Source organism: Doryrhamphus excisus, chromosome 11, assembly GCF_030265055.1.
Source record: "Doryrhamphus excisus isolate RoL2022-K1 chromosome 11, RoL_Dexc_1.0, whole genome shotgun sequence".
Lineage (NCBI taxonomy): Eukaryota > Metazoa > Chordata > Actinopteri > Syngnathiformes > Syngnathidae > Doryrhamphus > Doryrhamphus excisus.
Genome location: NC_080476.1, coordinates 11,002,190 through 11,014,636, shown reverse-complemented (window position 1 = coordinate 11,014,636; position 12,447 = coordinate 11,002,190). Strand labels below are relative to the sequence as shown.

At 39.9% G+C, this 12,447-nt stretch overlaps 1 protein-coding gene across 3 annotated transcripts in view; it reads right to left on the bottom strand.

Moving 5' to 3' along the window:
• The window catches only part of opcml (opioid binding protein/cell adhesion molecule-like), a 151,550-nt gene that overhangs the window by 84,895 nt on the left and 54,208 nt on the right, over nucleotides 1-12,447 (bottom strand). For 2 of the 3 annotated variants that reach the window (XM_058087476.1, XM_058087477.1), the window contains exon 2: nucleotides 419-494. In XM_058087476.1, the coding sequence (XP_057943459.1) occupies nucleotides 419-494 (76 nt within the window). Of the gene's footprint in view, nucleotides 1-418; nucleotides 946-12,447 lie in introns of those variants that run through there. The other variant, XM_058087475.1, reaches the window with a different exon arrangement.

The window sequence follows — 12,447 nt, the reverse complement described above, 5'->3', positions numbered from 1 at the left end:
AAAATGAAAGTCTTAATTGCATTTGTAACACACACTCCAATCGATATGAAGACAAGCCGTGCTTGATGCTGGTTTGCTGGTTTGGAGTATCTCAGCTCTTTGCATCCTCGCCAAGACATGAACCAAGCAATCAATAACATTCAAGGGCAATGAGCATGGAGAGGGGGGGGGGACTGGGGGGGTGGGTGACTTGTGTCCTTTAGATGCCATAACTTTCCATTGATGGCTGTGCAGCATCCGTCATGTCACAACACGTTTTGTCGCATAAGCTGTTAATGCACGTTAGGAATATTATTAGCAACTCTGAAAAAAATAAATAAATAGTATGACTGTCACGGCCACGGTGGTGGTGAAGGGGGGGGACGTCCACCATGCGTGAGATGATGATAGTCGATGTGACAGTAACGTCTGGACTTACTTTAAGACGGCGCTGTCTCCTTGTCTCACGGTGATGTTGTCCTTTAATACGGAATCACCGCTTCTGGCCGGAACTCCTGCAGGTACAAGGAATAACAATTTAAGTCCGAGGACGACGAGGCATTTCCCAGACACCGTCCAAAACCCACAAATTCCCATGTTTTTCGGTCGAAGCGCAACTTCCAGGAAAACTTGAAACGTCCGTTTTATTCCTCTCGTCGGAATTGGAGCTCTTCGCTAGTAAACAAGCTGGTTATGAAACACCTTGCCGGTCTGCGTGTGTCCGCAAAAAAAGGACGAGAGAGAGAAGGAGAGCCAGCCCGCTCCAAGAAAATGACTTCTGAGGTCGGAGGAAAAGGGAAAAAAAGGCAGCGTTCCCCGCCTCCCACCGCTTCAGAGTGTTGCCTCCGTGAAATGGATGCTTTCACAAAGATGCAAAGTCTCCTTGTGCTTTGGCTATCCGAATAGCGTGGCACCGTAAAGCTGCCAATACTCCATCCACTCTGCTCGGTAGTGTATCTTTTGGAGTTAACCTACCCCGTCACACTCTCTCTCAACACCCCCAACATCCATGTCTCCCTCTCTCCCGTATTTCATCACCGGGTAGCAGCACAGCAGAAGGACCATAAAGGTCCGGGCATTTTTTTTTCTACGGTGTAATTATACAACATATATAAATGATTCTTAACTCACTTTAAATCTGATAAAACTTGCTTTGTGCTTCACTTTATCTGTTAAATCACAAATCAGCAGTTTTCATTTATACAGTGTTAGAAAGCCCATAATTTACATTGATAATGTTCAGCTTTGAGTGTCCTAGTGTCTCCATATGTCCTACTGTGTTTAGCCGTTATTAAACGCACCACAGTGCGGGCCGTTTCCGGTGGAACAATTCATATACATCTCTGAGTCTTCTTGAGCCTAATACACTATTTCACAAGGTTGATGCTGTGTGTGAATGTATAGAGGTGACTTTTTGGCTCTATTGTGGGAGCTGTGGAGTTGTTTGGGCACCCTTTTCACGAAGTTCAGGCTCCCTTGTTCATCGGTGCTAATATCGGTATCTAAGCTAACTATGGCTAACTGTTGTTCGAGTGAGCGCCATGTTTGTTTGGTTTCTTTGTTGATTTCTGTGTGTAGCCTGCCTTTGGCTCATCATTATGTTTGTGTAATATGAATGTAGTATATATAATATATATATATATGTAATATGTATATGTCATATGTATATGTGTATTTGTGTATAATATATGTAATATATATGTATGTCACGTGACTGACTATGTTTGCATGTCAGGTAAGCTAGCTCGATGTCCCGCACAATTAGTTCTACCATATACTAATAGTGGGCAAATCGATCCAAATATTGATCCCAACGTTTGTATCAATGTTGATCGATACCAATGTATCATCTCCATAAAAATTCGTTCAGATTTCGATTGATTCGGATTGATAATGCAGCCACCTTAATCGGTATAGGCGATTCTGGCCCGGCATTTACTTGATATCAGATCGATACCAAATCTAGCGGTATCGCACACCACTACTGAACGGTCAGCCTTTTTTTCCGCAAGCCCATTTGTGTAATGTACTCATTTGAACTATTGTCAATGTGTCATGTGGCCCACAGGCCAACAACAGTCCGCTCGGGGGTACAATTTGGGTCGCTGGATGAATTTTTAAAGAAAAAAAGACACAAATTGGAATTTTTTAATAAAATGCTATTCCTAAAACATCTACAGGGCACACTGTGTTAGTCATAGGAGTCATAGGAGATGGATGCACTGTTTTAATAACAGTAGAAGAAGTCCCATAAGTAAGAAAAAAAAGGAACTAAATTCTGACATCTGTGTCTTATTTTCTATAACTATGTTTACTATATTGGATAATACTAGTGTAAAGATGACTATAGGGGTGCTATAGCATGTCTTGGGGCTCTAATACTGTTAACAGCTGTCTTGAGATGGTCATGAATAGGTTTTCTATGTTGTAACTACAATGTGAAAATACTCCAACTATTCCATCACTCTGTATATCAAATGTTTGTTTATATGGCTTCATTTATATGCTAAACATATAACAGATTGCAACAACAAAAAATGATGAAACACCGAAACAAAGACGCTATTAGACAAAAAAGGCCCAGTCTGTGTGTGTTATTTCTACATTTTCAAGGCTTTAACAGAAAAAAAAGATGACAAAAAACATGTATTGTTCTTTTTCAAAGAGACTGTTTTGTTGCAAAGAACCCATAACTACTATTTGGCCACTCTGACAAGAAATATGTTTGGAGGAGTCACTGTGAGGCTTTCAAACATACGAACATTGTCGCAACTGTCAAGCATCATACTCTGTTTTTGTGCTGTCAGTGATACCGGTGAAATGCACAATATGGATGGAATCATGGAGGATGAAGACTTCCTTCAAAGCTTGACAGTTGAAACGTGGTCCCAAACATGTTTAAAACTGAGAAAAAGCAAGATATATCGAAGTTCTGGAATGGGTTTCCTAAAGCCCTGACCTCAATCTGATGATGCATTCATTCATATTCTACCGCTTGTTCTTTATTGGTGACCCCAGCTGACTTCTGGCAAGAGGCGGGGTACATTCTAGACCGGTCGCCAATAATTTATCAAGAACTGTTGTTTTCATTAGAGAAATTATCCCTTCATGGAGTTTGCATCTAAAGGAATGATCTTCACCTCTAAGGGTGGATCACAATAAGGTTCGATTTCAAAGTGAATTGCTCCATCGGAACAAATGAATGTTATTGGTTGCAAAAGTGGAAGTACAAGCAAACAACAATATTATTTATTTGTCAGAAATACTTTATAGGGATGACTTTGATTCTAAATGATACTGATGACTCTCATGAGTTATTCTCTATGTCAGCCCCTTCACTCCCAAATCACCAAATCGTATTTCGATAATAGTAAATTGGTGCAAATCAAACCCAAAAACATTTGTACTACACTGATTCATTAAGTTCTCAAACCTGAGAGGTAATTGCTCTCAGCTTCTTGTGACACACTCATTGAAATCAGCATATGGATACCCATCCCAATTTCACGCAATATTACACTCCTTTTACCTGTGTTGTGTTTTTCAACCTTCAAATAAAAGTCCCAATTAAATAAACAATAAAATTTCGAAAGCTGCATATTTCTATGTGGCACAAACATCTGTATAAGAACAAAAATCAGCAACGTTATAAACTGGGCATATCACGCATGAAATAAACCTATTACATTAGAAATATTAATGGAAGACACCATAACCAGCAATTTCATTGCAAATTGTTTATTTATGCAGTATGTTAATATTAACATAGAAAAATTAAGGAGTAGAAAACGGAGCAAATACACACCCTGAAGGTTGAAGACACTAATGATGAAACTTTCTAGATCATACAAATTAAGACCACTGTTGTAATTATGTTCATGCTTCAGGTTGTGTGTTTGTGCGCTGTTCTTTTCCGCAAACTTAGCATTTGTATGGAAAAAAAAGAGTAATATATTCCACACTGTTCACGTCTCTTTTGTTTTTTTGTTTCAGGCGTAATGAAAGTGTAAGAAAGCATGTGAGGCGGAACTTGTCTGAACAACATTGACTTTGTTTACTCATTTCTCCTTTCCACATCTGCATGCATTCGGGGGATTGCTTGCCACTTGGGATGAAAGTGGCACTTTGCTTTGCATGTTAAAGCACCAATCAGAATTACGATGACAGCTTTGGAGGGTTGGGGGGGAAAAGATCCTTTATTTGGCTGTCTTGATTAAACGAGGCACGGTATAGTTCTCGTGTCAAAGTATGAAAGTAGTGATGGACTTTAATTCTGAGCTCTAATTTTCTTTACATGTGTTCATCATTCTGTCCTGTCATACAACTGACTTGACAAAACGTGTTTGGTGTCATCTCATCACTTGATTCTTTAACCCTTTAAATGTACATTACGACTAAAATATAATATATATGTGGCTACAGTGTTACCGACACTCACAAATAGTAGTTTCCACTCGAGAAATTAATAACTGTATTTGTTTTGCCAGTACCATCGTTCCTAAATGATCAGTTTTGTGGTTGACCTATTATTAATCAAAAATATTGAAAGACAGATCACTAGGCGTCAGTAATATTAGACTGATGAGACATTAGCTTACATGACATTACCTTAGTGCAAAAAAGTTCTCCCAGTCTGTGTGGAAGTGGTACGTTTTTGGCTTCTTACTTTGTCCTCCCCCCCCCCCAAGTTTCGAATAAACCAACTGGAGGATTAACTATTTAGCTCGGTAGTTTAAAATGTCCTTGAGGTGATGCCGTAGTCTTTGCACAAGAGTTGCGCAATGTGGTCTGAACAAAGAATACTAGGAGTTTTATGTCTATATCCCATATTTTTAAAGTAATAAAGTAAGGAATAAAAGTTCTCGCAGTCTGTGTGGAAGTGGTACGTTTTTGGCTTCTTACTTTGTCCCCCCCACACTCTGTTTGAAACTCTTTCTTAAGTTTCGAATAAACCAACTGGAGGCTAACTATTTAGCTCGGTAGTTTAAAATGTCCCTGAAGTGATGCCGTAGCCTTTGCACAAGAGTTGCGCAATGTGGTCTGAGCAAACAATAATAGGAGTTTTATGTCTAAAACCCATATTTTGAAAGTAATAAAGTAAGAAATAAAAGTTCTCCCAGTCTGTGTGGAAGTGGTACGTTTTTGGCTTCTTACTTTGTCCCCCCCCCCCCCCCCCCACTCTGTTTGAAACTCTTTCTTAAGTTTCGAATAAACCAACTGGAGGCTAACTATTTAGCTCGGTAGTTTAAAATGTCCCTGAAGTGATGCCGTAGCCTTTGCACAAGAGTTGCGCAATGTGGTCTGAGCAAACAATAATAGGAGTTTTATGTCTAAAACCCATATTTTGAAAGTAATAAAGTAAGAAATAAAAGTTCTCCCAGTCTGTGTGGAAGTGGTACGTTTTTGGCTTCTTACTTTGTCCCCCCCCCCCCCCCCCCCACTCTGTTTGAAACTCTTTCTTAAGTTTCGAATAAACCAACTGGAGGCTAACTATTTAGCTCGGTAGTTTAAAATGTCCCTGAAGTGATGCCGTAGTCTTTGCACAAGAGTTGCGCAATGTGGTCTGAACAAAGAATACTAGGAGTTTTATGTCTATATCCCATATTTTTAAAGTAATAAAGTAAGGAATAAAAGTTCTCCCAGTCTGTGTGGAAGTGGTACGTTTTTGGCTTCTTACTTTGTCTTTTTTCCCCTCACTCTGTTTGAAACTCTTTCTTAAGTTTCGAATAAACCAATTGGAGGCTAACTATTTAGCTTGGTAGTTTAAAATGTCCTTTAAGTGATGCCGTAGTCTTTGCACAAGAGTTGCGCAATGTGGTCTGAACAAAGAATAATAGGAGTTTTATGTCTAAAACCCATATTTTGAAAGTAATAAATAGGTTGGGTCTGAAACCAATAAACCCAAAATAACTAGTTTGGAGGTATGTGTCACGCCCTGTGTGGGTTTGCACGTGACAGTTTGGGTTTGAGTTTCCGGTCTGGGTTTTGGTTTCCTTTTTGCACGGTCTTATTTTGTCTGACTTCCTGTTTTGCCTTGTCTGCCTCCGTTGTCTTAGTTACCCACACCTGTCCCTAATTTGAATGTCTATTTAGTTCAGGTGTGTGCGTCTCCCTTTGGGGGATTATTGTTAGTTTGTCCTTCTGCTACCTGAGTTGCCTTTTTCCTGCTGCTGCTATTATAGCTAAAATAAATATTATTTACCTGCTATTGGTCCTGCTCTCTACATCCTGGGGTCGCACCGCAACACAGACATGCCGTACCGTGACAGTATGAAGTGGAAAATATCAATGAAACACTGGGTACATAGCTTTACTCTTCACCTAATCCCATTGACAAAAATACCAAAACAATTACAAAAGTTGCTGTAAACATACAGTCAGGGTAGGTCAGCGTCTTCACCAACGCACAGTAAACAAAGCTCCATGGCTTCCTATATCTTATCCAAGGCCATTTTTGTGAATGGTTGTTTGTCTATGTGTGCCCTGGGATTGACTGCCGATCAGTCCAGAGTATACCCCGCCTGAGGCCGAAAGTCAGCACAGATAAACTCCAGCATAGCCGCCGAGTAAGGATTAATCAGCATAGAAAACGAATAAATGAATGACTGTTTCATAGGTCAGTACTTATAACAAATGAGTCGATCAAATCATTGCTTTTTTTCTAAAAAGGCTGTTATTGATGAATTACGATGTTGTTTTGTGCCAGAGAAATCACACAAAGATAAGACTTAATTAGAATTCTATCTGCCGGGGATGCAATGCAGGTATTTATTATATGTGGTGTCTTAATGGTTTTTAAATTAAACCCTTGTTCCTGACCTCAGCAAAATCCCACATATCTGGTCTTAATTAGAGTCAAGGGTACGGGGGAAGTGGTGTGCTGAAGCAAACACACCCTCAGGTGATGAAAACGGCAACATTTCAACACGAGATGGAGTTTTCAACAATTAAGGGATACCTCTAATGAATTGTGCAGATTAAACAGTGATTTACTACCGTGACCTTAATTATAAGCAAGTGTCAGTATATCCGCATTATTTCGCAGCGACTGCTCTGTGGTGCTTTTAAAATGAGACAGTAACGTTGACCCTCATTGTTCAGTCTTACAGCAGGTCAGTTATATATCTGCTGAACGTGCAAATGTCCCACTTCCCACAATATACCAAACGTGCAGAAATTTAGAATTTGTCCGGTGCACTGTTGACATTAATCAGTCTTTATGTATCTTATAAGCAAGACTAAAAAAGAGATGTAAAAGTCATTAAATCGTTTAAAAAGGCAGTGGAATTGGTCACAAAAGAAATCTGAACCGCTTGTCCTCAGTAGGGTGGAGCCTACACCCTGGACTGGTCGTTTCGGTATAATTATATTATTCATTCATTCATTCATTTTCTACTGATTTTCCTCACGAGGGTCGCGGGGGGTGCTGGAGCCTATCCCAGCTGTCTTTGAGCAAGAGGCGGTGTACAACCTGGACTGGTGGCCAGCCAATCACAGGGCACATATAGACAAACAACCATTCACACTCACATTCATACCTATGGACAATTTGGAATGCGGGAGGAAATCGGAGTACCCGGAGAAAACCCACGCATGCACGGGGAGAACATGTAAACTCCACACAGAGAGGGTGGAATTGAACCCTGGTCTCCTAGCTGTGAGGTCTGCGCACTAACCACTAGACCGCCGTGCTGCCCATAATTATATTATATATTTCTCAATTAAATTGATTTATGGAGAGTTTAATACATTTTTCGCAGTTTCATTACTATATATTTTAAATAGATACAATATGCTGGTACAAAAAAAAAAAACCTCCGTATTCAAATTATGGTTCTCATTTATTTTGTTGATGCACTGATACATGCAGTGACATTCACATAATTTCCTGCTGCTACACATTAACATCACACTCTGGGTGGTTTATTCAGACAACCCGTGCTAATCTTCATTCATATCATGCAAGGATGGGTAGAACCAGCAGACAATAGACCAGCCTCTGACCAAGGCAAGCTAATACTCGAGCAAAAACACGGACAGACTGAATAAAGAGCAGCCACTCAATAGATTCAGTCATCTGCAGAAGCCTGGCTTTTACTGGCACACAAACAATAAGGTTATGCAACTTTGCCATCAGAGACCCACTATATGAGGTTGAAAGGCAAAGTTTAGCGACTTTAGTACACTGACAATATATTAAATTATTCATATAAAACAGCAATAAAAAGTAATTTTGAAGGCCTTCTGTGACATCATGTTACTCGTTTCCTCCTCTGTGTGGGGATTCCATGGCTGCCTTTCATGCAGCCAGTGTGGTTTCAGTTCCCACTCAATGGTTGTCTGCCTCAAAATTTGGCCCTGTGATTGACTGGCATTCAGGCCAGGCTGTAGTCCGCCTTTCACACAAAGCCAGCCTGGGATAGGCTCTATCGTTTTGTCATTTTTTTCACAAACGTCACAGAATTGCAACCCATTTTGAAAACAGATCGAGGTCGCGACCCATCACTTGAAGGTCCCTGATCTAGGAACAGTTTTCTTGCTAAACTAACCTATTTAGATGGTGACATTAAGTGTCCAATCTGACAGGAATCATGATTATTTAAGCAGAATCCGTCATCTCAGAGATGAATTCTGCTCGTTTCAAGGTGAATGGATCTGAACAAGCATTTTTATTTCAAATATTTGGAATGGAAGTAATACCTTTTGAAAATAATTAATCAGCCTCTTGGATCATATTTGACAGAGAACTATAGTACTGAGCACAAAATGGGGATAGTTAATGATCCAAAATCCACACCAATTATAAATAGTGAAAAACCTGTCATGCGGCTCGATGAAAACAGATCAACCCTGACTCAAACACATCCCATTGAAAACAGGTTTTATCTATGAAGGGATGAGCATCTAAATTAAAAAAATGCCAATCATTACAACCAGAAATATGACATTAAATTAAAAATGATGAATAAGTGTTCCGCCATCTTCCTGATTTCCTATTTTTTTGTCACACTTAAATGTTGCAGATCATCAAACATTTCAATATCAGTCAATGACAACACAACTGAACACAAAATCAGCTGTAATTAAGCATTTGGGATAACTTGCAAGAATTTTGCAGAATTGTTGCAATTCAGCCACATTGAATTTTCCAGCATAAAGCGCATTTTTAAGGTCATGCCACAGCATCGCAAAAATGATTCAGGTCAGGACTTTGACGAGGTCACTCCAAAGTCTTCATTTGGTTTTTCTTAAGCCATTCAGAAGAGGACTGGCTGGTGTGTTTTGGATCATTGTCCTGCTGGAGAAACCAAGTTGTCTCAACTTGAGGTTACAAACTGATGGCCGGACATTCTATTCATTCAGATTTTTTGGTAGACAGCGGAGTTCATGGTTCCAGCAAGTCGCCCACGTCCTTAAGCAGCAAAACAAGCCCGGACCATCACACTACCACCACCATATTTTACTCTTGTTGTTTCAACCTGAGGTTACAAACTGATGGCCGGACATTCTACTTCAGGATTTTTTGGTAGACAGCAGAATTCATGGTTCCATTTATCACAGCAAGTTGTCCAGGTCCTGAAGCAGCAAAACAAGCTCGGACCATCACACTACCACCACCATATTTTACTCTTGTGATATGATGTTCTTCTGGACTTTTACTCCAGAGGTCTTTGGCATTTTTCATATGTTTTCTGGCAAAATTGAGATGAGCTTTAATGGGCTTTCATCTGGGAACTCTGACATACAGGCCCTTTTTGGCCAGTATTTACACAATACCTAATAAATGTACCCCAACAACACTCCACAGTTCATTTCAATATCATTTCATGAAATTGAAACAACATTTTGTTTTCTACTTATTAAAAAGTAATAATAAAAACGAGAGTGCAGTCAATCTAAACCTAGACTCACATTCTTGGTTAGATCGTCTTGTTCCTCAGATTTTTTTATTTTCAGCGACAGCAGGAAGGATGAAAAGTTTGGAATAATTTAGAGGTTTCTGCAAGAATATTACTAGTACAGACTGTTGGGGTGACTGGAACTTTTCAAAGCTGAAACTAATTTAAAACTGCCGTGGTGCGTGTATAGTCCCTGTGGTCCCTACCCCTACCACTGATTGTCAGTCGGGAAAATATGTTGAAACGGGTAGAGTGAGATATAATTGTTGAATGAAGCTGTTTCAGGAAAGAGGAAAAATAAGTCACTTTTTTGAGGAAGTTATTAAGAACAAGAAAACTTTGGCTGGTGTAGTAAGTTAAAAAAAAATACCACTTACTAATTTTTTGTTTGACCTTAGAAATAGGAATCATCAACACATTATACTGTATTATAATTATAATATAATTAGAATTATATTACAATATAATAATTAATTAATATAATAATAATAATAATTATAATAATATAATTATGAATATTTATTTTATGTATTAATTATATAATTAATTAATATAATTATAATATAATATGATTATATAATTCTAATAATTATACTGGACTACTACTACTATATACTGTATTATACTGTATAATTGAACTGCTTTAACTGTTTCAAATATTACTATTACTATTAGTTTTGATGATGTGCACCACTTTTTGTATTTATATAAATGTTTTATTAAGCTGCTAAGTTCATCAGAGGTCGTCTCAAAGGCCTGAAAATCGTCGCGATTCAGCAAATTGGGAACATTTTCATTCGATCAATCAACTTTATTTATAGAGCACCTTAAAAAAACAACAACAAGGTGCTGTTCACCAGGGCAACCGGACGCTTTTTAAAAAATGGGCAGAGGGAGGCTGTTCCATTGATTTGGAGTTATAGAGAAGGCTCTGTCCCCTCCCGAGCTTCCGCCTGGACTGCAGGATCAGGCGGGGAGACTCCGGGGTGCATTTGAGCCAGTGAAGTAAGTATTTGATCCCATACCCCGCGGGTAGGAATTCTGACCGCTGCAGACTGTTTATGTGTCCATGAGTCTGCACAAATTAGTATTGGTATTGGTACAGTGGAAAAAATACAAAATAACAGTTGATCTCTCTTGCTTTGGAGCACCATGTAGGATCTCACCTGGTGGGGGTAAGCTTGATTGCCATAGATTGGCAGCCTGCTAAAGACATGAACAGACCCGTCAGAAATCTGACAAGTTTGACAGAAATTCACATTAAGTGACCTTGTCGTGTTTGGAGGCAGAGGAATCCAATCAGATTCCTATGTGGTTGCCATATCAATGTTATCTACCCAGGGCCTTCATAATCAGGAGTGCTGGCCCTTGTCACATTTTCTACCGCTTATCCTCACGCCTATCCCAGCCCAGCTGTCTTCGGGCCAGAGGCGGGGTACACCCTGGGACTGGTCGCCAGCCAATCACAGGGCACATATAGACAAACAACCATTCACACTCACATTCATACCTATGGACAATTTGGAGTCGTTAATTAACCTGGCATGTTTTTGGAATGTGGGAGGAAACCGGAGTACCCGGAGAAAACTGACGCATGCACGGGGAGAACAAGCAAACTCCACACAGAGATGGCCGAGGGTGGAATTGAACCCTGGTCTCCTAGCTGTGAGGTCTGCACGCTAACCACTAGACCGCCGTGCTGCCCAACATTGATCCAAATGATGCAAATGGTTAAATGACTTCAACTAAGAGCATCCAAAGCAGGGGTCTCCAAAGTGCGGTCCAGGGGGCCATTCGCGACACGCAGCTTGTTTTTTATTGTAGAAATAAAATTCATTCATTCATTCATTTTCTGCCGCTTTTCCTCACGAGGGTCGCGGGGGTATGCTGGAGCCTATCCCAGCTGTCTTCGGGCGAGAGGCGGGGAACACCCTGGGACTGGTCGCCAGCCAATCACAGGGCACATATAGACAAACAACCATTCACACTCACATTCATACCTATGGACAATTTGGAGTCATTAATTAACCTAGCATGTTTTTGGAATGTGGGAGGAGTCCGGAGTCTTGATAGAACATGCAAACTCCACACAGAAATGCCCGAGCGTAGTATTGAACTCCGGTCTCATAGCTATGAGATCGACGCACTAACCACCTGACCGCCGTGCAGCCTACACTATTAGCAAATTTATTATTTTTTTTAAGATTTAGTTCAGATTTCAGATTCGCCTCTCAGACCTAACTGGCCAGTGACATCGACATTTTTCCATCCTCTGATTGGTTGATCAGAGCAAAACTGGCAAGCCAGAAAAAGACACAGAAAAAGTCGGCAAAAATTTCGACCAAGTTTTATACATGGGTTCCTCACATGTAATGAAGTATCAAACGATACAGTCTGTTGAACAGCGTTATTCAGATTATATTTTGTTTTTCATAGTTCTTATTGTAAAACGAATATGAGCCATTTTACTCAGTTGACATATTGAGGCAAGACCACAGGAACCGAGGAATCCATGCAAGCACACAAACAACAACATCTCTCCAGATGTCAACCACTACCTTGTTATACG